A 27,018-nucleotide genomic window follows, 5' to 3' on the forward strand; every position below is an offset into this window, starting at 1 on the left:
AGGCTACATTGTTGTGGTTTCACACTGACTCACCTCCTCCAGAAGAAAGCGATAAAACGTACAACCATAAAAATCACCAATCCGGATGACTCAATCAACACTTTTAAAAAGGAGAGAGTCTGGTTTGTAGGGGGAACAGAAAAGAGGAAAAACTGACAAGAAAGTAATAGCACTATCACATCTATTTCGACCCAACTTGAAATAGTGCATCAACCGAGCAAAAAAGAGAGGGGTAATAGCAGCCACAGCCCATTTGAACAGTTACTTCCCTGCACTATTTCATTCTCACCGTGTGTTTAATACCTTTCCACTCCCCCAATGGTCCCTCTGACTGGTTATCTGTGCTGTTTTGAAAGAAGTCGACCAAACTGCTAGAAAGGCCACCTTCCCTCAGTTGTCCAGCCCTGCCAATCGGCCATCCTGTTTCCAGACAGCACAAGTCATTTCCCAGCCCAGTGGAGCAGCACTCGCTGACCTCTGCCTCGACCTCCGCCTCGACAACCCGAGCTGCAAGCGCCAGCTCCGGCCCACGGAGCAGGCTCGGGCCACCTCTACTTATTTATGAGCCATTTCACACAGAGCTGCTCCCATTAGAGACCCAGCCTTGGCCCACCTTACATGGCACTCTCCTTGCACTTAACACATAAGAGTACAGCGGTGTGGCTATAGGGGGGGGGGGGACTTGGGCGGTGGGTGACTATTACAAGATTCCAACTATTACACAAGTACATTGAGCTCCAGATTACATCAAACAATCTGAGAAAGGCAAACATATCAATCTAATTTCTGGTTAGCAAACACTTCCTGCAGGCGGCTGCGAGGAATCCAATCGCTCCTTCTGGGACTGTCTTTCATTACGGTTTTGTCTCCTGAAATATGTGATGAACAGCTATTTGACTATGCTCAAGGAAATAATCGCCCACTGATCTAATTTAACAATGAACAAGGACTGATGGGTTATGCTTATTGGGCCATAATTGGGCACTTCATTATTTCTCGTTCATTTCTTTGTTGCCTCTCTGTGACTTACAAAGCTGAAGAAGAAAAAAAGTTAAGCCTCAGCAGTAGGAAATTCGACTGGCAGATTGATTCACAAAAGCATGCAAGAATTTAATACGACTCTGCGCATGCATGACTGAAAACAAGATTACTCTGAGATCGTAACACTCAAACACTCCAGGAAGCCACTCAATATCAGCTTGTTTACTTTGCACAAGAATGGAGGTGACAATGTTGACTGAAAGACGTGAGACAAGACGAAGTACGGGGAGCGAGATGAAGACATCCTCCCACCTGTGATGGTGACGAAGGCGTAGCCCTCCTCGCCCAGCAGCGGGTTGATCAGCCGGCAGCTGTAGGTGCTGTTGGGCTCCAGCACGGCCGTCAGCACGCTGGTCATGGTGAACAGGCCTTCCTCGTTGGCCACCAATGACGTGGTGATGTTGTCCGTCAGGTTGCGCCCGCCACCGTCCTGCCATACGACGTCGGCCACTGGAAACCCGCCGTAGGCCACGCACGTCAGCGCCACCTCGTCGCCCGGCCGCAGGTTGGACTCCGGCTCTAAAGTTACCACGGGCTTGGAGTACGGAGCTGGGAAAAAGAGGAGCGACGGGGGGGTAGGAATAATTGAGGATTTATAGACAGGATTGGGTGAGGAAGAGGGGAGATAGAGCAAAGAGCAGAAGACACATAACAAATTTACGAGAGATTTAGATTCTCTGCAATGAGTGTCACCCTGGGAACTCTTTGACATGATTCCCATTAAATTCCTAATTATATTTTGGGAGCTTAGTGTAACACGGTGCTTAAGATCCCACTGACGCAGACAGCATCTGCAGCATGTCCTGATGTTACATCCCTACACTCCCAATGCCGTGCTCTCTCTAGAGAGAGACAAACCACTGAGCCAATCCCGGGAAGGAAAATACGGTACAAGCCGGGAGAGGGGAAGCTGGGCAGGCCTGAGAGGAAACTGGCAGGCCGAGAGATTTGAGACGACTCGGCCTATAGCACAGAGGGAAGCACAGAAGGGATGGCGGAAAAGGGGTGATCGTCAGCCTCGGCTGAAATCACGCTCCTCTCCTCCCTTGAGTTAAAACCCGGGTACAGAGGTGGTGGACAGAGAGGCCGCTGTATTCCCAGAACCAATCATTGCACAGCAAACAACGGGGCGGGGCTGAGGGCGAAATGAAATAAGTTGGTCCGAGGTGCTCTTTGAAAAGTGGACTCTCAAAACAAAGACTGGTTTTAGCGCGGCACACACCGGCCTCGCCAGCTGTCGGCGTGACAGACAGATCCCCATCGCGGGCGGCTTTCATTTCCTTCCAGCACAGCATGGAGAAAGCCTGTCACGGGAACGGTGAACGTTAGCTAAAAATAGAATATCTATAAATCTAATGAATAAGATTTAACCAATTTGTCACTGTTGGAGACGTTGTTTTCTCTTCCCCCAGCAATGGAAAAATGTTATTCATTAACACCGCCTAATGCACATCCATCCTTGGAGAGTACAGGAACAATCTCATAACAGATATAGAAATGTGAGCAGGAAGGAACTGCACACAGTATCATTATGAATAAATAAAAGGCCCTCGGCTGTGAAGGTGGGCGATGTAGTCGCGCAGCACAGAACATGTTAGTGATGGCTGATTGACCGGAAACAACATCAAATAATCAAAGTCAGCAGATATTGACCATGACAGAGACCACAATCAGCGCTTATTGACCAAAAACACTGCTCAACAGCCTCGGGGAAGCTGTTTATCTCCTGTTTACATCTCCTGAGAGGAAATGATCTTCACTCACCTCTGATATAGTTCAGTGTACAATACACTAATATGATTGTATGTTCCTATTACCTAGTCAGTGTATTGATGAATCTGTAGATGTGCTATAGGGACACCTCTTCCAATACATAAGATCAGTTTGTTCATCATGAGAAGATTATTACCACTTCTGGTCTGTATTCTGTGGATCTGGAGAAGCTTTGAGGATCTTCCTGGAATCCAGGACAAATTACAAAGATCTTGCTTCTGACAGGGTGTTAAATGTGAAAGATGGAGTCACTTATAAATAGAATAAGATGAAGCAAACATACATCAATATAAAACGGTGTCCAAAATATACATTATATTCATGTGGCTGCTGCATTTGTGTCATCAAAGGTCTGCATGAAGACTTTAGGAATTATTACACTGAAAAGTTACTGTGTTCATAGAAGTGTGTGTCATACCGTAATGACCAACACTTGGAATTATTCCAATGATCTCATTTGCAGCGTGATGCATTGCAACATCACAGAAATTTGGCTTTTTAAAAACTCGAATCACAAAGAAATCTAAAAATATGAATGCATAGGCAATTAATCTGATGAATGTAACTACATCTGGAGCTGCAACTGAGAATTTCTTCTTTTTTCTGGCGGTCAGTTCATTTCTTGTTTATTTCTTAATGACTCTGACGTTCATTAACATTAAAAACAAGCCCAAGTGTGTTGTGGGCAGTTGTACATTTGTTTTAGCTGCTCATAAGATTGAAAATCACTCAACACTGATGGTAATGAGAATAGAATATTGGCATTTCTTTAAGACTGTAAAGTCTAAAGACTGAAAGTACAAAGTTGAGGTTTCAGTAAGCTGGACATCCTGGATCATGGGAGGAAACCGATCAGTCATTCTGCAGCTCGGCAACGAGCCAAAAACACACAGCTAGAGACTTGAAGAAAATGTTTTTAGCTTCAAAAAAAAGAACAAGGAGTCTTGAAACTAATGGTGCAGCCCCCAACAGAGCCAGGATGTCAACACCATGAAATCAGAGTGAGATTACATAAAGAGGCAGTAGTAACTGTGAAAGCCTGAATCTCCAGGAGGTTTTAAAGACATTTTCACACTGAAATGGGTCAGAATGTGAGACGCACTGGCCAAACGCACGTTCAGATTAGAGGAGGGAGGCTCCACCTCTCCCCTCCCTCTGCGGTGCAAGCTGTGACGTCATCGTCAAGGCCACACACTCAAGCTGCCAAAGTGAAACAGCGTCCCCGCGTCCACTGTCCATGCAGCATGATCAGGGTCTGGCCGGGACGCTGGAGGGTGGACGGGTCGGCTGACACTCCTCCACGTGCCGACGAAGCATGTTCACTGTAGCGCCACACCAACAAAGGGGGGGGGGGATCAATTATATTGGGTTGCCAGGTCAGTGTGCAAATGACTGAATTTTCAATTTATGGAGTCTCAATGCCGTTGTCCTGCCGCGTCGGCCGTTAACACGAGAGTGTGTTCACCTGCTTGTGTTTCACGGGTGTCGTGTACGTCGGCCGCTTGACTCACCGGCCACCTGCAGCAGCAGAGCGGCGCTGCCGTAGTCCTGAACCCTGACGAAGCAGGTATAGCTGCCTTCGTCGGCCACCACCACCCTGCTTAGCAGGAGCGAAGCGTTGCCGGTGCCCAGCTGGGCGGGGAACAGGCTGGTGCGGTTGGCGAAGCGCTCTGCCTGGTCGGCCAGCTGGTCGTGTTCCCCCCAGTACCCGTGCACGCTTCGTTTGGTGTCTGTCAGCTGCCAAAAGACGCTCAGATCAGACAGGTTGAAGGGGCTGGCGTGGCTGAAGGAGCAGTTGAGCATGACGTCGCTGCCGTGCTGCGCCACCACTGGCTGGTCGGGGACTTGCAACTCCATCGCAGATACCGCAGCTGAAAGAGAGGATCCGACAAGTGATGGGGATGAAGATACATTTCCTTTGAAGCGGAGGGAGTGACTGTGTTTGTAGCTGCATGTAAACTGTTGGGCAAGCTTCCAACCACATGCAAATCTCAAACACGTATAGATACACTCCTTCCAGAAAACATTTGAGCACAGGAGTTGGCCCAGTGCCAGACATCATCTCTTTCACAGTTAGCTCCTTTTGAAATGACAATAAATAGTATTAGTGAATACTATTTGGCCCGGGTTTAGTAAACATACAGAATCACAGCATTAATTCAGGTTGTTGTGTGCCAATGTGACAGACTGACACCTACTCAAATTTGAATGTTTAAAAAAAAAAAACATCAATGCAGCACTTTGAAATATATGCTGTGCCTGTTTCAGAAACATCTTTGTTTGTGGGGTACTGTAGCACAGAGTGGCTGAGATAGGATGAAGGCAAGAGTGGAGAAAAGGGGGGGGGGGGTCTGGAAGTAAGCATTAGGACTTTGTTTGCGCTCCTATAGGCTTTGCCTCCTGGCGATGGCTCAGCGTGCTGAAACTCAGCGACGGGAGCAACAACATCTGTACAGCTTTAGTTTGATCGTTAGTTAAATCTAGAAAAAAAAAAAAAAAAAGAAGAAGGATGAAAAGCTGCCGCTGCTGGTGATGGGAGATAACTGCAGCAAAACACTTGTGGGTTTTTGTGAGAATGAAAAGTGGCTGTGTTTCTTCCTCAAAGCAAACATTTTTTTTTTTCCCTTGTGTGTTTGTACACGTCTGTGCGTATTGTTTGTCTAGACGAGGCCGATAGCAAAGAGCACGCTGCATAATCATTCTGGATTAGTAGCCATCTCAGGCAGTCTAGAGCACATCCATAGTATTCTCAAGAGTCAGCATTCTCCATTGATCCCTGTCTGCTGTTATACAACTCAGAGAGTCTCATCAGCATCACAGGGGAGGAAAAAGCCAGTCGGCCCCGGGAGCAATATGCCTCACTTTATGTCCAGCCTCTCTAATTGTTATAATCACAGAGAGGTTTTAGCCTCCTCACCCCATCTCTGAGCTCGGTCCATCACAAGGCCAACGCCAGTGTTTCAATCACTTTGCTCAGAGGAAGTTTTGACTGCTGCAGAGGTGCAATTATTGCTTCCCGTATTAACAACAAGCAACTACTTCATCTCAGAGGGTTCACATATAGATGGGGATTACTAAGTCGGAGTACTTTCTATCACATTCAGCCAATCAAAGCAAGGTGGCCTCTCCACATTGCACTCCCTCCCCTCCACCGGCAGAACCACAGATTGTTTTCATCTGCAGGAACAGTGCCACCTACTGTTTAATCCAGCAAGTGCAAAGAAATTGCATGATTATTTTCAAAGTGGACCTCCTAGCTTAGACCGAAACCAAGAGATTTTTTTAATCTAAATATATAAAGTGAATGATAGCTTCTTTTTTTTTATTGAACAGATTTGCATGCAAGGTAAAAAAAAAAAAAGGTTTGCCCTCTCATTCAGCAGCCTGCATCACAGGTTAAAAGATTGGCACTGCTCTGTCTGAAAATGTTGCTTCGCCCTTTTGACCTGGGACAAATCAAAGTGTCCACAACAAACCAAGTGCCACTCACAAAACAATTCTCTTACACCTTCAGTGAAACCAGCAGAAGGCCTTTTTTTTTTTTTTTTCCCCCCTCAACTGTGATTACAAAAGCTCCTCTGTCGCTGCGGGGGGCTTTCTACCTCCCCTTATTGTGGCCACATTCAGTCTGCAGCACTATTCAATACAGAAAAGTTGTCACAGTAAAACATGGCAGGAGGTGCCGTCATCAATAGGAGCAGATCTGAGCAGATTGTGGAGTGGGTTTTTTTTTTGTTTGTTTGTTTTTGTTAGGGGGCTGTCTTTGTAGGTGGCAAAACCTCTTGTGGCGATGAATAGGCTGCCGGTGTAGTTTTTGCTTTTTGGTTGTGTGTATTTTCTTTTTTCTTTTTTGTTGCAGGAGTGGAGGGTCAGTGACGGCACTCTCCAGGATGTGCATGCTGAAGGTGGAGGAAAGAGAGTAATTAAATCACCCCTCAAGAAACCTGGGATGACTCACACCACTGGGTTCAAACACAGGGGGGGGGGGACAGACGGATAGGGAGAGTCCGGCGTCGGGCACACACTTAAAGATAATATCTGGAAACAAGCCAGGGAAGAGGCTGTGGTGGAGCCTCACACACTAATCCCTCAACCCGGACCAAAGCCATGTCAGAGAGGAGAGAGAGAGAGAGAGATAGCTAGAGAGAGAGAGAGAGAGAGAGAGAGAGAGAGAAACTCCCCTTTTTCTCATTCTGTTCCTCTGCCTCACTCCTCCTCTTCCACTCAGTGCTTCAGTAACCAGTGACCTATCGCTCACTCTGAGGCCCGGGGAGGATGCAGTCCTGCACGGGGACCTTATGTAGACACGCCGACCTGCACTTGGAAAGAGAGCGCAAGGGGCAGCGTTTTGCATTGCATCAACGGAAGGAGATTGGACAGGAGAGGAGGGCACGCCGGGCGGCCTGACGTCACGGAAAGCGCGCGCATCTGATGTTCTGTTCGTCAGAGGTGAAACCCTACGAGCCAAAGCAAATCACTGTGCACTTGGCTGTTTTTGATGTGCGGCTGTTCACAACAAACAGCAACGCTCGGTACAGTCGACGTTCCGTTTGATCGTTGCTCGACATGGAAAAAAAAAAAAAAAAAACATGTTGTTTCTGTTCCCAAAGAGACAAGTGTAAGTAGACCAGGTTAAAGATTAAAACACGAATGGTCTTTGGTAAAGGGGGCTGCTGCACACCTTGTAGCAAGACCCAGTTTGTCTTCTCGGGAGGGCAAGTGAGGATCTCACCTCTCCCTTCTCACTCTCGATAAAGAGATGCTCAGGAGCCATAGAGGGCAGGCTGGGAGACGTCAGGCTGTGGGGATTTACACGCTGCACTTTGTGTTTATGGGCCTCAGCTCTGTTTGAGTGCCTGCGAGACAGAGACGGGCACTTTCACAGCCGACATGAAATAAACTCATTACAGCCTTTGCGAGTGCTGGCAACGGGCCCCGCTTAGCAGCGAGGCACAGGGCTGGCTAGGAAATGCTGCAAGTGATCTTCACACTGCTCTCCACTCTACTTTCATGACTACCCACCACCTTGTCACTATCAACACCTCCCTCCAACCTGCTTGCCTCAGATACGCGAGGCATGGGTGCGAGCGGGATTTGCTCCTGCTCGGCGTTTCTTCACGCGGTGAACCGCGCGCTCGCTCGGCACACGAGGTGAGCCCTGAAGGGTGACTGTGAGGCTGGGAGAGGGAGTGTGGGATGTGAAGGAACAGCAAATGGGTTGATCTGAGCCGCAGTACGGGGGGCGCTTGCGGGGCAATTTGCAAAGTTGTTGGTAAACAAGAATCTCACGTCTGTCAAGAGAAAACGCAAGACGCGCGCCAGCAGACAGTCCATTCACAGGTACAGTTTCTGTGCACGTCACATAACGGGACTGAAATTATTAAGCGCTGACTGTAAACTGTAGGTGTGGAGACGAGCCGGAGCTCATGGGACTGACGTCTATGTGGACATCCTCAGTAAACTTCATTGTGGGTTTCACAATCACTGTCTTTTGCCGAGTGTGTGCAATCTACAATTTGGGTTTTTAACAACGGCCGTGCATTTGAAAAGACTGGCGACATTAGCATATTCACCACCAGAAGCACCACCATCAACAGCTTGGAAGCATTACGGAACAGAGAGATGTAAAAGCAAATAGGAAAATGTAAGCTGAGAGTGGTATCGTGTTGACAATATCTGACACCCTTTCCAAGAAAATACAGACCTGCTGTAGAAGATGGATGGATCAATCCAGTCTTTGTTGGTTTATTGTCTGACTCCACCTGCTTCGCAGTTTTTGTTCTTTCTTGTGCATGAATGAGAATGAGGTTTGGCTCCGTCTTCTTCAAGCTCTGTCCGAAAGTATGACTTCATTCCCACGATTAAAAATTGCATAGGTTGTTCTATTTTTGGTTTTAGCAGATTTCTTTGTCACAGTTGGATGTGAACCACATTCTGTGTTCAATCAGCTGCTCATTAAAAAAAAAAAAAAAGTCACTTCAGCAAATTATAGGAGCTTGCATGGTTAATTTCTATACTCAATGCCTCGAAACCAGGATTCAAATTGCCGGGACTTAACCCAGTACGCCACCAGGAGGGCAGCATTGACGAAAGAACTATGATTCTACCCAGGGCAAGCTGTATTTCAAAACTTAGAGATAATAGTGCCTCCTCAGGATGCAAATTTAATAGTTACAATCCCCCATGCAGATATTTTAACAAGATGCAATTAGTGATATGAATTAAGACAACATCCCATTTGAGTCTACTTGTTTCTGGGACACTTGTATAGTGACGTGGTTTACTGGGACACTATGGAGACATAGTGGAACCAGTTAATAACCATTAACCCATGCACTAAATAATAGTCTCCATGTTTTATTGATTGAAATATAATTGTATTTATATATCATGTCCAGCAGAGAAACTAAGTTTAATGTGGTGGTGTGTGGCTTTTATTATTCTCTTTATAAAACCGCTCTTAGTGTTTTATAATGTGGAATACAAAGACTTCCAATAAAAAGTAGCATGAAGAAAATTGGTAGTGAAATCTCAAAGCAATTTATTGAATCATTTCTACTTTCAAGTGGACTTGATTATATGGCTATAAGATGTTTCACCACTTATCCAAGTAGCTTCATGCTGGTAGTAAAAACACTCTGAATGGAAAATCACTGCATTTATACCACGATTTCCTACTCGTCTGTCCGTGTTTTTACTTATAACTGTTATATAGTAATGCTACATTATTCATTCCTTCGGGGGTTTGAATATTTTCATAGATCTAGGGTTGATGTGTACATTAGCCTCAAGGCAGGACCATTTGTTAAAATCAGAAAAATCAATTATGTTGATGTAGATGTGTTTATGCTAAATAAAAGACAAACAATGTGGAAAGAAGTAACTACAACTGTCCTTAGAATCTGGAGAAAGAAATCTTCACTTAACGACAAAGGGACCATCTCACTAAGTATTTTAAAGAAGCAAACAAAAGAGTAGTATGGAAGTTAAATACACATACAGCTAAATAAATAAAGACCCTTTGTACACATGCACAGAGACGGCTACCAAGAAGTAAAGCCAAGTCAGAAACTGCAGGTTTAAAAACACATTTCTCATATATATTGTTTCTCTGACATGCAATAATCCTACAGACTGCAAACAAAAACTAGCTGATCTCCACAGGCACTTGAATCAGCTTGCTAGGAGAAGGCCTGATATTGTTTTTGTGAAACAAACAAACAAACAAACAAAGTGCCTTTTTGGAGAATACTGAGGAAGCAGATGGACAGAGGAGAGGATGAGAACTTGAGTTCTTCTGTTCCTTTTCCTCCTCGACTTGTTCTCCACTGGAATCCATTGAAGGTGCGTTCAAGCAATTAGATTCAAGTAAACAACTTCTGGTCCAATTGTTTTGGTGGTGTTGTTAATGTAAACAAGACTGAATACTCATATCTGAACTGAAGCAAACACTGAACAAGAACACGCCACCAGTCCTTGAGCGGCAGGTCTTGATCGGCTTCTAAACAAACTTTGGTGTATTTGACTAAACTTTGAGCGCAGCACAAACCACAGGCGTCTAAATGGGGCAAACACGGAACGTGGCAGGCGTCACCACCACTGTCTCTTCGTGGTGTTTTAATTACGCGTGTCTCACATAATTTGCGAATCCTCGGCTGCTGAAGAAAAACACCATCGCAACAATCCCCAAGAGTGTATTTAGCTCAGCACAAAGCGATTCTGTCGTTCAGGAAGTTTTGTCACACAAACATAAAAGCTGTGCAATATTTGATACGTTTCACTTTGCTGTTAAAAATGGCAACATAAACAGTGAGCAAGCGAGGACTCAGACAAACGTGGTGGGGTTTTTTTCTTTCTTCTTCTTTAGTCCACACCAAAAGAACCTCTCACAAGTGTGGAGACACCCTAACTGACATAAAATCTATTTTCCTGCAGCCACTTTTCAAGTCTACAAAGGCCCAAGGGTTTGATACTCAAATTAAACAAATTTATAGTGAAAACTAGAGCGAAGTTTGAAATTGCAATGCTTCACTCTTATCTCCAAAGTTGAAATCCCTCTTTTGATCAGCCCTAATTTCTACCCACAGACACTCGCCAGACCAGCAGCATGCGCCACTGATACTCAGCTGAATCAAACTGTTGATCGTTGCAAAATCCCATCATCTTATCTCCTCCTGGCAAAGATATTCCAAAAACTGAGCTGCCCAGAATGCCAAAAATGATCGGTTCTGTGTGTATTGTCGTGATACTACGAGATTTTCAAATGATGGTTATTTCATTCCTGCTGTTGCGTATCGATTCGGCGGCGAAGGAGGAATGATTCTGCACAAACACCATTGTGCAGTTGCAGTAACAAGCCAAGAGCACACGGCTCACTCTCACCCAGCACAGTTGGCAGAATGGGGCAGGTAAATGTATATGCATTAGTTGGCATTAGTATTGATGACAACTGTCACTGGTATCAGTATCACTGAAATGCAAACTCCAACTATGCACATACACACACACACACACACACACACACACACACACATAGACACACAAAATTCCATGCAGAAAGAGACACCCAAAGGCCAGAGAACACATTGATATTCCACACCTGTATGACTGCTGACAGCTCCATAGCATCACACTGTCTGAGGAATTGGACACGAGGTAGCCTGACACTACAATGGAGTCGCTGTTACAAAGCCGCTCAGGAGCAGCGAGGTTCCCATCATTACGACCGACAACAGCCACATACCCAAACACACACCGTGCCGCGGGTCCCGGGGCCCTTGCACTGTCCTTGACAAACACACACAAAAAAAGAAAAAAAACCACAAGCACACACATCAGAGGCAAACACACTTCATTGTTCACGTAGGTCACTGTTGCATTATTTCTGCCATCTGATTATTTTCTCATTTCAAAGACTCCAGATTCAGGCTATATGCTCCATCAAAGTATACACACGTGCACACGCACACACACACACACACACTTTCCCATGCATTTCAATAATTTTTCCAGTTCAATAAGCAATACGTTTCTCCCAGTTGGATGGGATCAATGCCGTGCCGCCACACAATGAAGAGCACCTCGGAGTCTTGCCTCATGAAAGGCCGTAATGGCGACAGTTTAATTTGATCGTCAGTGAACGAAGCTGTTTACACAATCAGCAAAGTCATTTGTTTAGTATAGTGAGTACACAGGTTTATACGGTGAAGCTCTATTGAAACACGCGACATAGGAAGAAATGTTAATGTGATTTCATACATAAGGAAAATCAAGCACCGGCACTGGAGGGCAAATTGCAGAGGCAATATTGACACAGCAAAGTAAACAGGTGCAATACTAACAGACTGCAATGACAGTGGGTTTAAGTTGGCCAAGTCGACAAGCAGGGGAGGAGGATGCTTTTTACAACGCTGCCCCCTTCTGCTGATTAGTGGAGCTGCAGCCCCACACATTTTCATTCTGGACATTTTGCACCACCTGAACATCAAAAGGATTTTGCTCAAAGGATCTGCAATCCCTTTCATACCGATTATTCTTATGATATAGCCAATCCCTGGATTAGTCTAAAGGGAAAGCTCACTTTTGATTTCGTGCTGTCAGGAGCACATGGTGATGTCCACAATGCTCCCATTAGAAAAAGAAAAACAACATCTGGGAAACATTAAGGGGGCGACAGGAGCATGTGCAGAGTGAGCTTTGTTGAAATTAGCAATCTGAAAATGTCCCTCTGTGTCTTGAGCTGTGCTCTTCAGACGGCCCCTCGGTGAAGAGGCACAATACGGATGGGATTGAGTGAGCCTTCTGCGGTGTAAAGGGGTCACTTTCAACATTAAGCTCTGAACATAATCTCTTCCAGTTTTGCTCCAGGAGCCCATCATGAAGTGTGATTCTCTCTCTCTCTCTCTCTCTCTCTCTCTCTCGGGAAGAGATTCAGGTGATGGAAGATAGGAGAAACCAGAACCCCGACTTGCTTATTCACAGCAATCTCATAAATCACAATGGGATTTTCTATTGCTGCTGTTTCTTTTTCTCCCCCCCCCCCCCCCCCCATCTTCTTCTTGCTGCCTATCTCGTCTTCCTTTGTCTTGCTTCCTTTCTAAATGTACACCATCTCATATCCCGTCAATAACCTGTTAATGGACTGCGGCAGTCAGATAGCGGTGCCAGCTAAAGAACAGTGGACAGATAAAGGCGAGCCTCTGGCTTACAGGCCTGAGGGGCTGACAGCTTTTGATGAGCAGAGGATTCAGGGTCGGGGAAGTTGAAGAGAGCAGCCTGGGGTAGCATCGGGGTCCTGGGGTCAGATATGACATGAGTGTGGCTTAATTCTAATTAGCGATGGAATGTTTTTAGTGTCATATCACAGGTGTCGAGTTTAAAGATGCTCTATATGTTCAAATGGCACAAATAGAAAAGCCTTTCAACAAATTTCACATTGAAGGCCACAATTGAATACAAATTGAACATCATTATTCCATTAGTCACTGGGATTAGCATTTTCACCTAATTTACTATCATAATTAGTGCTGCATGTTTTTGTTTGTACTCTCATAATTGAATGTCTGCAGCATAGTTGGTAGAACAGGTTGTCTTCTAGTGAAGTATAATTTATTGATCACCCTTGGGGAAAATGTTTCTGATTTTAACCCCTCCTATTCATAATTAGCTTGAACACTACACACCCGGAGCAGTGAGGGTTGGGTTAAACTCAAGGATGCACAGTGGTAACCTGCCAGCACCGGGATTCGAACCTATGACCCTCAGATCCTAGGTTCGTTGACCTCCTGGACCACCGCTGCCGAATGGTTCATTATAAGTAACTAATGAGTAACTAATTAGCAATTAGTAATCATAGGTTTAGTGGTTCAGTGCCCCTCCTGGTCCATATGTCCAAGCGTCCTCGAGCCTTGAGCCTTGAGCCTTGAGCCTTGAGCCCACTCTGCAGGTGAGCACTCTACATGGCAGTCGACACCAGTGGCTGTGTGAGAGTGACTGGATGAATGACAAGCACAATTAGATTTCTCAAGTCATAAGAAAAAAAATACTGTGTGTGTGTGTGTGTGTCACCATTTCACCCTCATCAAAAACTCACTGGGGTTGAAACATCTGCACTTTGATCACATCAACACACAATCTGAGAGTTTTTTGGCTCAATTCTTTATGGAGAATTGAGCCATGTGTCCTGCCACGTGGAAATGACACTGTCCTCCGCGCTGAATGCACATCCCTCATTTGGACTGTGAGGTAATTTACTCCGAAGCAGCTGCAGCTCCTTCCCGTTTGGCGGTGGTGCCAAGGTGGCAACTGTCTGTTCCACAATCAGCTGTCCTGAGCTCAACATCCAGGAGGTCACTGTGGACTTTACTTAACAAAGTCAACACACTACAACTATAATATGGGAGTGTATAATCTCCCTTTTGTTGTATTTCGGTGTGAGCGTCAGTATAAATTAGTACGTAGCTAAACAACGTGTAAACCTGGAGATGTTTTTGATCAAGTTGCATGTTTGCATCTGAGACACTACTGATCATTTTAATTCAAGCCGGACAAAACTTCTCATGCATCTTTCAATAGTAAACAGTGATCAAATTGTATTTTTTTCAAAACTAAACATGTACTCAAGTAATTCGACTTATTGTAGGCTGTTAGTTCTTGATAAGAACTCAAAAGATCACATATTGTGACACCATCAAACTTGTAGCAACAGCAAAGGATCAAGGCCTCTGCTGAGCAACAGGCTGATAATCTGAAAATGAAGCAACAAAGCAGAGGAAAGCTATTAAAAGATATCAAAGCACTTCCAACTTGCAAGATTCCGTCGGCAATGCTATTCAGAAATGACAGTTAAAGCAAGTGGAGCAAGACAAGACAAGATCAGCAAGACCCGGAACACTTCCAGATAAAATTCACAATCTCGAATAAAAATAACATCTTGCCAACGGGGTGGAAATGTGACGACGCTGGGACAGAGCGAAGTACTTCACTAAGTAGCAGCAAAGTCTGAATTTACGTCGTCGTGCAGACAGAAAGCGCAGTGAAATCCACGAGAGTCAACAGTCATCTGAAGCTGATCTCAGAGGCCACCTCGAAGTGGAAGAAAAGTGGAGCAAACCTCACAGTCAGCTGACTCAGGAGGAACGTCAACATGCTGCGTGTGCAGGAAAACTGAAAATGAGTCATAAAATGAAGTAATCTGGGAGGACAAGTGGGTGAAAAATCCAAAATCATGAACAGAACAACTGTTAGCTCGCTACATAATGTGTTTACTGTAGCGGAGGCTTATCACATCTACCCCGGGGGAGGGGGGGGGAGGGGGGGGGTACAACGTACTTAGTGTTCAGCTCAACTTTGTGAACATGCCACAATTACCGTATTATCTTTTTATCCATTTTTGAATCTCATAATATAATAACTGACTGAACTGCGGAAAAGTTCATTGTAACATCTGTTTGCTGGAGGGATGCAATTCACTTCTTTCCAGCTGGAAAACAACACAATGTTCCGTCTGCCCACAGGAGTCCAAACTTGATGATGCGACTTGGTGGGAAAGATTGGTCGCCCGATTGATGGAGAACGTGCCTGACATCTGCTGCCTTATCAAATGCTGGGCTCCTTCCTTCTCTGATTTATAGGATCGTGCAGCGGCAGTGACGCGGGGGTAAACGTGGGTCAGCTCGCTGCCAGCGGCATGATGTCGTAATAACATGGCCGCGTCTCTGCCGGCATGTCTGATGAGGCAACAACACCTGGCAGGTACGAGCGTCCTCGGCCTCGGCTGCTGGGAACGGCGACGCCGCTGCTTTCCAAGCACAGATCAGCATCCGTTCAAGCCATTCATCACAGCCCACTAGACACACGACAGAGCCACATATGGCCCCGGGCCTCTCTCTCTTCCCCTCCAGAACTGCAATCTCGGCATATTACCCATATCAATTTTTTAACGATCCCACAAGGCAGCATTTTTAGGACTTGTTGAAATAATCATGAGGTGCTTGTTGGGTAATGCACTCTGTTTCAATGAGTGCACTGTGAGAAAAGACGAGCGGTGGAAACGACGGGACGGACGCGAGCCAACGGAGACCGGTTATTATGTATGCACTGCGGCGAAACCAATCTTTGTTGAGCCTGTCCTCCATTGTTTTTAAAAGGATACTTTACTGAACGCAATCAAATTAGCAAGAACATCACTGATACGGGGTAATAACCCTAAATTGAATTTCGGCACAGGCTAAAGTGTCCCCTCTCTGCAGAATCAATTGCTGTGAAGAGAAAAGGAGGACAGGAAGAGGGCATTCGTAGTTAGCAGACCTTTAAAAAGTACACCAGAGATGCAGGCGTGAGCGGGCTATTTTCACGCTCCGGGGCCCCGCCATAATGTGCGCCGGCCGACTACTACACTAGATGCAATCTATCCAATTACGCTGGTTAATTTGAATTACCTTACAGCTCCCAATCACTGAGAGCGCAATCGGGTCAGGTTTCAATTTCTGCATTTCAATTTCCTCCATTGTTTCGGGTGCTAAGAGCTGCTGCGGCGGGGCTCTGGCAGCCCCGGCTGCTGTGCCGACTGAAACACAGAGTACGACAACAACAAGCAATTAGCTAGACGGCCTCCTGTTAGCTGTGCCGCTGGCTGACGCAGCCGGCAACGCTACTGTACGCAGCAAACCGTCGGAGCTCAGTCATTACTGTACACACCGTGACGTTTTGCACATTGAGCTGGCGCTTCTGCCCACAATGGGTAATAATGGGGATTCCTATTTTAAGTAGTAGCCAGTGAGGTCAGAGGTCAAACCAACAAAAAAAAAAAAAACATTGTTGGAAACTATCCCTCCCTCCTCCTTCTCTGAATGCCGTACTTAAAGACAATAGGCTCTGACAGACAGGACTCTTCGTCGACGCAGTGACAGCAGCTGTATATGCTCCTTGACAAACATCAGGGGGACGTTTGGCTGAGAATGATCCATCGTCTGACTGGTGAGTCAGGATACAGCTGGGAGCGGCCCAGACAATATGACTGCACCGGGACGACAGCGTGTGTCCTCCTTGCGTGCTCCTCTTTTATTCTTCCACAAACACAGTCCTCAACAAAGGACCTGTGTTGGCAGAGGGCCGAGTGTGAAATCACGTCTGCTGATGTGAACACTTCAAGTTGGAAGAGACCTTAATACTACCAGCACAGGGGATTTAACATTAACACTTACTATTAGTGTTCATTTCCACTGTTAACAGAACCACGTGAGATTACCACGTGAGGAAATCATCCCAATAAATACAGGCTAGCGTGGAATCTTAACCGAGTTCGTTATCCATCATACTTAATTATGGTGAAAGTTAAAAGTTTCACATCAGCATCCTCCTATACCAGGTTTAAAATTCCAGAACCTCGAATGAATCGGACGCTGTCCACATAGATCATTTATGTTTAACGTGTGTAGTTTCATCTTGAAAATTCCATGTTTTTAGTCACTGTATAATACGGGACCTCGAGGAGGTGTATTGGTTAGCACTCTCGCCCCCACAGGAGGATTCTGTGTGGGTTTATTGCATGTACTCCAGTTTCCTATGGACTGGTCACCTTTGCCATCAATTGTCAGGTAGGACATATTACAGCACTGCATAACCTATTTGATGAAGATGGATGGACTGCTGATTACATTAAAGGGGTCATATAATGCAAAATTCTCTTTCTAATGGTTTTCCAACGGTAATATGTGTCCCCATACCTGGAATGACTTTACATACAATGTTTCTGCACCATGTGAAAGTGTTGAAAGCCTGTATAATATAAACCCTTTAAGACAACCAATACATAGTTTTTTTTTTCCTGCTATGGAACATGTAAGTCTTAAAATCATAAAAGAGTACAAAGGGAAGTATAGCACACAATAGATGAGTCATTTTAAGCCATATTAGGGGTTAGAATTGGAGCAGTGGTTAACACTGTCACGTCATAGCAAGAAGACCTGGGTTTGATTCACCGCGGCCTTTGTGTGCTTTGTTTCCATGTTATTCCAGTAGCAGTGTGGATTATTTTCAGGTAACTCGGCTCATCCAGGAAATCCTGGACTCCAATGAGTGTATGAGTGTCTCTGCAGGCGATTGTGTGTCTTTTGATGGACTATCAGAGACGGATCCTTTTCTCAATGTTGGCGAAGACCGACTGAAACCCCCACAAACCTAACCTGGATGAAGCTGGCAGAGAACATCTTTTCTGGTCGCACCAATGCCAAATAGGACAATCATTAATGTCAGCTCAAACTCGCAAACGGAAACCTACCGGTGTCATTCAATATAATAAAACTTTGTTAAATGATTTCAGTGCTTTCAGTGATCGCAAAACTGTGAATATGCTGGTCATGATAGTTGTGATATGAAACGTTTATACCGCCACATTTTAATCAGCGTAGACATTCTCAAACCGGCACACACAAATACACACACAGCTGTTTACATAAATACACAAATGTGGATGTTTTGTATTTGTCTGGCAGACAGGATTCATAGCGTGGCTGTTTATACAAATCAGACGCAATCACTCTGACCTTTAATTAGTTTCTCCGATAGCGGCTGTCACCCACCCCATGCTAATTGAAAAACAGAAACACTACAGTCATAATGCTATCTATCAATTAGGAAGACACAACACTCAATATAAAATAATTAACAAGAATAAATAAAAGAATAAAGCGTTGTCCTGAAATGCACCTGAAAGTCTCTTTGAAGCTGCTGCCATAGTTACTACCGTGACACCAAATTAAATAAGTGCCACAATGCATGCTGGGGCTATTTTGTATCATCCAGGGTTACGTGGTTGGACTATAGCATCGAACTAATTCACTTAGTGCTCCAGTTAGTAGAGAGAACGTGAATCACTGGGCGAGCTACGATAGCCCATTACCCGTGAGTTAAAGAGCTCCATCAGTCCTCTGACACCTCCTCCTCCTCCTCCTCCTCATCCTTCCTCCCCTCCATCTCCCCTCCTGGTGAGGGAGCGAGTCAGGCAGTGGACGCCACACAGCCAGTAATGAGCAGGCCGCGGGCCCATTTGTGCTGGGAGAGAATAGGTCCCTAATGAACCACTGAAGACACTTAGGTCCACTGAGTCAAGATTGAAATGTGCCACTGATGGCCAACAGCAGGTTGTGTCGGCTCAACCAGTGAGCCGAGAAGGCGAGAAATCACGGTGTTGTGGACCATGAAAGTTCAGCCTCAACTTTGTGTGCATTGCCAAACGTAAGCTGAGGTCGTGTATTAACGTCAAGCCGCTGGAGCGAAAGGGCTTGTTCTTCAGGCGGAGCATTAATAGAAAAGGAACGTCTCCCACTATGAGACTTTCATTTACATGCCGCGTCAAACGTACGCCGACTGGGTAAAAAAGGGCCGGTGTTAAAATATATGCACCTGGTGCTCCCCTCATCCGACGCGCTCACCTCCCTCCTTTTATTTAGTGCGTCATGAGACGCTACGGGGCCGGCCCGTGCGATCCGTTTCTTTTCTTTACGACGACAAGGTTTGTTGTTTTTTTTCTTCGAGCACCACTTCTACTAAAACTTTGGAATGCGCGAGTCATGAATTCTCCGTAGCAACAGCACCCGCTTCCCCATGTTAGAAATATGAGAGGATGACTTCCTCACCACACTCTCCCGAGTTGTGGCAGGAAAGAAAAAGAAAAAAAACTGCACTTCTTGCATTTTTTTTCCCACCGAGAGGCCTCACCCTCGCCCCGAGCTCTCACTGCTCCTCACCTGTCTGCCAAAGGTCAACGCTATTCTGTTTTACAAGCCGAATTAAAAAAGAAATCGGAAAAAAAAAAAAAAAAAAACGTCCGGCTGTTTCATAGAGTTGTAACCCTGTGAAAACTGTGCTGGGAGGGATTACTGTGAGAAATGTTCCTGGATGTGCTCAGCCAGGAGCTTCAGTATGAATGTATTTCTCTCGGTTTGTCTGGATGGATGTTTTTTTGTGTTTTTTTTAGCTTTCCTAACGTTTGAGGGAGTAGCCTCATCTGAACCGCTGTTTTGTGCCGGCAAAGAGAGGACTAATAGGCCCTGCAGGGTGTATTGTTTAACAGGCAGTGGCATTTCCCACCGCAGTGACTCGGACCTAATGGTCGGGACACGGGCAGGCGGGGGACGACACCCACCCATTGCTTGGACGGCCAGAATCAGGAGGGACGTCGGGAGGGACGGCATGGTCGTCGGTGGTGGATTCAAACGGCGGGTCCGCTTTTTCAGACACGGCTCTGTGGAGGAGGAAAAGGAGAAAAAACACACACATCTGTGAGGGGTTGTGGCGGAGGATTACAGCAACAATGCTCTACCTCCGCTTTTGTCTCAGCTTGCTTGATCTCCTGTGTTGGTGCAATTGGAGACCAGCAGGCAAGCACATATTTCACAAAGTAAAAGCCATTTTAAAGGCTCAAATTATCTTTTTTGGGTGGCTTCTGAACTTATCTGAAAGTACGTCTGAAGGTGATTACTTCACTCTTTCCTCTGTTCTTTTCCCCCTTTGAGGGGGGGGGGGGGGGGGGGGGGGGGGTTGGAGCTGCGATGACAAATGGGGACTTCCAGAGTTGACAGGAAACAGCCAAGTCATTCTCTCTGCTTTCCATAGGGGAAAAAACTGCTTCAGGAGTGAATCGAGACGGACAAAACTATCTACCTCTCCACTCTCCCGTCCATGAAATATGTATGAGATATTTATCTCGGCTCGATTGGGAGAGGTCACCATTTGTATTATCTGTATTTGCCGAGACAAAAACTTCTATTTGTGTTTTGGGATGATGCTGGAAATGGTCCTTTTTTTTTTTTTTACCCCCCCCCACTTATATGCAGTTACTTTTTCTACGACCATTGAATGTAAATTATGAGGTAAAGCAACAGCGTTTGCCTGGAAAGCATCAGTCTGGAGGCAAGACGACTGACATTTTTACATCACAGTATAAAGACTTTATCATCAGGAGTCCGAAACAGAAACGTCTCATCAAGTCCTCAGTAAACACACCAAATCGTTTCTATACAATCAGTGTGTCCCTGTTTAGAATGTGAACCCAAAACTGCCGACAATGTTAAATTCGGTCATTTTACAAAGAAAAAAACATTGACTTTATATTTCTGGGGGGAAAAAAAACAGTCACATGATCATTGATGGATAATATTAACAACATGTCGACAATTTTAAAAGGAATCAGCTTTAAAATTCAACTTTGCTGTTCCAGACTGATAAAAGAATTATTCCCTGTTGGCGAAATGTTGATACTTGTGAGATGTATTTGATAACAAAAACATTTGCTGTTGTTTTGTTCCCAAGCCACGACAATTTGTGAAGAAGTGTGTTTTTCAATTAACGTTTTGGATTTCGTGTGGATCCCTGTATTATGAGTGACATGTTTTGTGATGTTGGAATTGTTAACTACAAGACATAAGCATCTGTCAAAACTACTTTTTTCTAACGTTCCCTTTAAATTAATGTAGAAAAAAGGAACTGCATGACATTTTAGGAAAAAAGATAACAGAATTACTGCTTAAATTGCCTCTCTGGGGACCATTTCAAAGAAAACGGGCATCTTTCTGTAAACTAAAGCTGCAAATCAGTTTCATTTTCGGCTAAAATAGCTTTGATGCCTAGTTCGTGCTGAACTCTTCTAGTCAGAATGCAGTAATAAATACAGTTAGCAAGATTTAGAATACTGAATTATAGATTTCCACTTAAAAAAAAGTGGTGGTATATTATTAAAACTGTCACTGTGTTTAATTAAATCGTGTAAAATAAACAAGAACCCCTTCAGAGTAATAATGTGACTTTTTCAACAGGGTTAAGTAAATACTACAATCTTTAATCTATAAATACAACCATTTTCTTGTCTCGCTCAATGACAGTGCCGCTTGAAAAGCATTATTATTAGTACGTTATGCCTCCCAACTACTCACAATAAAAGTCAGCGTAAGAATATCTGGGATATTAATTCCACGACACGCTTGATGCTCTCTCACGTTACATGGTAAATATAGGTGTTTGTGTATATAAGAAGTGAGGAATGTACAAGTGCTAGAAGTAGAGAAATTATAGGCATGATGAAAGCAAAGATATAAATAGAGGATGAGTTTTCTCTGAGTGAGCAATGATCTACCAGCAGTCATGTGTTCACTGAAATATTTATGCAATTTCTAAGCACGTAAAGGAAAAGGATCGGCAATGTGTTTCCTTCATTTTTTTTTTTTTTATTTTTTTTTTTTAAGTCTTGAGTAATCCTCCTGTCCGCCTCCTCAAAACGGACAAGAATTAGGTCCGGACCTTTTCCACCTTTCCACCATTTTTCACAGAAAACGTGGCGGCGACGTAGCGTTTACGGTAACTACAGGGCAGTTTCACAACTTCAGTCGGCACGGCGTCACTTCAAGGAGGAGGCTGGATGCTGGGAAACACCCAACCCCTCAAGAACAAGGAATGAATCTCTGTTGAATGTGCTCACAAAATCTAATACATCGGCAAAATCTGTCCTTCTACACTTTAGATAAGGAGAATCACTGAAAACACAGCGGAGACCGCAGCTGCTGTGAATCATTTCAGCATTGGAGCTCCACCTCATGGCTTAACCAAAACGTCTTTTTTTTTTTCCATCAGGCTTCACTTACGGCCTCTGCAGAGAGGATGTGGGCAGCTTCAGCACACAGTTCCCACAACAGCACGGCTCCAGCGACGAGGTTAAAAACGACACAATGCATCGATAATATGCCAGCCTCCATACTAATCCGCCCTCAGAGCGGACGGCTGCGTGAGATCGTCCGCTCTGCGGAGGACTTTCCGAAATGAGGGATAAAGAAGACGAGACACATACCAGGACAACGCTTTAACACGGGGCAGGATTTTCCTCAATATTATTCCCCTGGATAGCACAAAGTGAACTCTGCCAGCACAGCAGACCACAGTCTGACTCAAGTCTGGGCCGTCCAGACACCAGGAAGCCATCAAAGGAGGGGTTTTTTTTTGCTTTTTTGTTACTGGATGACTCAAGTCTTTCACCAACCCATTGCCAGCATGTGTGCACTTTTTTCTTCCTTTCATTTTTACCTCCCAACTTTTACGACCTGGTTCAGACGCAGCATGCGAAAAAAAAAGCTGACTAAACTCAGAGGTCATCACCTTAATGGTGAAACTGCAACGCATTCCCATACAAACGTCTTTGCTGTTTTTTGTTTTGTTTTAAATTGACAATGTGTTCTATTCATCTTGTAAATCTGCCTTATCCAATAAGTCACAGAGAGCTGGAAGCTGACATGACGAATACAAAGATGGGAAACCACACACAAGTTTACATTCGCGGGGAATTTGAGAGTCAGCCGCTAACTTAACACACACGTCTTGGGACAGTGGGGGGAAAGTCAGGGGTCCTCGGACACAACCTCAAAAGAATACCGGAAGAGGGAGTATCTCACACATGTTGATCTTCTATCGTGCACAAGATTATGAAAAAGCCTTTTTTACTCTTTCCTCGCACATCTCATCAATCCAAGATAAAAAGGTAATGTATCTTGATCATTTAGAAAAAAACTATGTAAACAAAAGATGTTTCTATATGAATGCAAAATCCTGCTGTAAATCTACAAACCAAATGTATATTTTATAAAAGAAAATGTCACTAAAATCACACCTATACCGTGTCTAAGCATCTTAAAAGCCTCCAAAAGGAGAAAAAAATGCTGAAGATGTGTAAAAAGACCTCAACAGACAATTTAGATGCACTGGTTGTATGTTTGAAAATAAAAATCTGATCACTTAAAACCCAATACCCAGTTAATTTATCAGCATTGTGCTTTAAGCCAGATGAAGCCCGTTCAAGCTCTGGGTGTCTGTTTAAACAACAACGGTGCGGGGAGCCACTGAGAACGCAACTTTTTGAAAACACCTCACAAGGTGGAACGTGTCTGACTCTGTGTCGGGAAACGGGGGCAAACTAACTCTTCTGAAACGCTGCTACCGGTCCTACGCACCACAGTCACAGCAAATAGTCCTTCGGCACATGCACAAGTAGATGGAAAATAACAACAGTGTCATAACTCCCAGTCCACATTCTCCTGGGACTTGATTTATATCTTTAACAATCCTACGTAGTCGTCTGTCCATAAAAATGCCCACCACTGCTATTGTTTACAGCATATTTTTCTCTGCGCGCATGTGTGCGTGGCTTCATTACGAAAACAAACAGCAGCACCCACTAGTGGTCGTACATCAAAATGACATTGTTTTCAGCATTTCTGTCATTTCCATGTATGGCAAAAACACAAAAACAATGCATATTCACGAGAAACGCTGTCGTTGAGCGGAGCCTAAATGTGGGCGCATCCAGAATAAATGTTAAGCACAAACTGCTCAGGTTGAATCAGGAGGGACGCCCGGTGTGACACTTGTACCAGATTAAACATTATCTGCTGTGGCCTCAATGAATGGAAGAAGCTAAAACAGACTGTCTCCATTTCCATTGTAAGTCCACTTAAAATAAAATTAAGAGACCGTCTCTGACAGATGGCTTAAGGGTCAGAAAATCCTGAGGTTTTTTTTTTTTTTTTTTCCAGCAATTGGTCATCAACTTGTGAGTCATAATCACCGCAGTATTTCCTTTTGACTGCAAGAGAAAAGAATTAAAAGTCCTTCTGAGGCCAGAGAAGGAGAAATGGTTCCCAATGTATCACAGAACATTAAAATTTACAGTTTCGTCATGATGATCGCACCATCACTCCACTTCAACAAACCTCATCATGCAGTAGTTCTCTAATAGTTTGTCTTTTTCCCCCCATAACGCTGCCGCTCCAGTCCACTTCCCTCCAAACCGTTAATGTAATGAATCTGACTGCCCTTCTGGATGCAAACGTCTCGCTGGCATATGGCCGGCACCGCTGCCGAGCTCCTCAGACCATTTGGAAGCACTCACCCCTCGGTGACGGGGACATTTCTGGACTTGAGGGACGCCGGCCTCATTGAGAGAAAAAAGTGAAAGTGAGCCCTTCAAATCCACACAGCAGCAGCAGCAGCAGGGGCTTTAATTTACTCCCCCCATCCCTCTCAGGGACGACTGGATTCATTTCAGCAAAGTTGTGTCAAACATTACTCAGTCAAATTAAACGTTAGTTCATTAAATTGAGGAAAAGAGCTTCATAAACTTTAAGAGCACTTCAGAGCTAAGAAGCTCCATAAAAGTTTGACTTTTAATCAGATTACATAAAATGTAATTCGCACTTCGGACTCCACTCCACACTGTCCAATAATAGAAAGACAACGGCACACCGGAATGTATATTCTTATCTCGTGGGTAAATTAGCTGGCGATGCCAACATGTCTTCACAAGAAGCGAAAAGAGTATCTGCTCAGTATACGTTGTGACAGGCCTTATAACAGCATGTGCCGTCTACTGCCATGATCACATCGCCGGGTAAAAGTCAGGAAATCACAGAACACCTTGCATTGTGTCTGGTGAGATGATAATCTCTCTGCGATGTTGGTGATCATTCTCGAGGGAACTTGTTGGCGTGGTTAACGCTGAATCCTTTAACAGCCCCACTGGGAGATGCCCTTTTCTGTGCAGATGGCGCCAGGCAACATCCACATTCTTGTCCGGCTTCAATTGAGACATCATGATTCCCGATGGTTCAATTTAGTTCATGGACAGAGGTGTGCATGCATGAGAAGAATCTATACTGTATAGACTGTATACAGTAAAGTGAGCGTAGTGGAGGAGAATTGAATGTACGTGGGTTTTAGAAACCATTATGACCTGACGTTATCACTCCATCTAGGAACACAAAAAGATGGCAAGTTACTGAGAAAGAAGAATCTCAAGGAGAAAGCTTCAATGGGGGGAGGCTCAGTCTACAAACCGGAATATAAAGTGTAACACCACATGCATGTTTTACATTTTATAATCAAGGACACTGGAGTTGTAAGTATCCTTGATTCATCTGACTTCGAGGATTTTTCAGTGTGGTTTTCACTGTAAAATAAAGGATGTTCTAGTTTTTCCTGCTTCTGGTGAATATCTTTCAAATTGCTTTGAAGAAACAGATGCTAAAGAAACAACAGAGGACAAACAAACAGATATGACTGATTCAGCTAAAAAAAAAAGCTAGATTAAATGAACAATTAAGAGTTTATTTCAACTCAGTATTTTAAATATTTAAGTTGACATCAATGGTCATATAATTCGAACTCACAGCAGCTTTCAGATGCAGTACCAACTTTAGTCACATGGGGGCGCAGTCGTTTTCATTCATTATTGTTAGCTTATTAGCTCAATCTTTTTCTCTCTTTTTTTTTTTAAAGTAAAGCAGGTTGTATATCTTATCTGCCTCCCGTGTCGCGTTAAAAGTGCAAAAATAAGTATAGGTGGTGTCTATTGGGGTCAGAGAGCCGAAGCAGCGGGTCTGAAGGCGGAGGGTTCACGGGGTTCCTCTCCGCTGCTCCCCAGCTGTTGCTCCTCTTTGGGGGGGAAAAACTCAACTTTACACGAATAAACCTCTTTTTTCTCTTTCTCTCTCTCCAGCAAACAAACACACCGTAAAGTGTCCGTCTGCTCGGACTCTCTCTGGCTCTACTGTTCAGCGCTTACCATGTCAGGAGGGAGAAACTTTAAAAAGAAAGCGAAGCGAGCCCCGGCTCAGCCCGTCCAGCGGTCTCTCTCTCTCTCCTTCTCTCTCTCTCTCTCTCGTCCCGGTGAAGAGGCCGTTACTTCCCGCGGCGGCTCATCCTCCTCCTCTCGCGGGGAAAACGCGACTTTAAAAGCTGCGAAGTGGAACCGCGGTGTGGACGGTGGGCGACTCCGTGGGCTGTTTTCCTCTCGGTGTTTGGGTCCGTTCCGATTGATTGAGGGGCGGCTTTTCTTCTTCACAGACGCCAGGAACCACTCCTTTCGCTGCTTTGTCCAGTGCTGATGTCATACCGGCGGAGCGCAGCGCGCGCCCCCGGATCCCGTGCGGCGGAGCACCGATCCAGCTCACCGGGAAGTCCCCCCGCTCCACCGGATCGCCCCTCTTCAGATTTAAATACCACTGGTTTGATTTGTACGAGATCTAAATGACATTTTCCATCATCGTCTTCATCATCATGCCAAGTTATCACAAACACACAATAACAAACAATAAACACAGAAAAATAAATAGATCTTTTTATTTTTTTAATAGCGGAATCAAAAACAAATCAAACAAATAAACA

General features: G+C 44.7%; 1 protein-coding gene across 2 annotated transcripts in view; it reads right to left on the bottom strand.

Annotated features, from left to right (window-relative positions):
- Window positions 1-26,716, bottom strand: part of cd276 (CD276 molecule) — an 82,688-nt gene extending 55,972 nt beyond the window's left edge. For both annotated transcript variants that reach the window (XR_013936674.1, XM_080498950.1), the window contains exons 1-4: window positions 26,417-26,716; window positions 19,961-20,059; window positions 4,326-4,685; window positions 1,294-1,590 (exon numbers count right to left, since the gene is read on the bottom strand). Coding sequence is in view for 1 of the 2 variants with exons in the window: in XM_080498950.1 (XP_080355076.1) it covers window positions 1,294-1,590; window positions 4,326-4,685; window positions 19,961-20,009 (706 nt within the window). In the remaining variant the exon portion in view is untranslated. The remainder of the gene's footprint in view (window positions 1-1,293; window positions 1,591-4,325; window positions 4,686-19,960; window positions 20,060-26,416) is intronic.
- Between the last annotated feature and the right edge of the window lie 302 nt (window positions 26,717-27,018).

This window comes from Blennius ocellaris (assembly GCF_963422515.1).
Source record: "Blennius ocellaris genome assembly, chromosome: 1".
NCBI lineage: Eukaryota > Metazoa > Chordata > Actinopteri > Blenniiformes > Blenniidae > Blennius > Blennius ocellaris.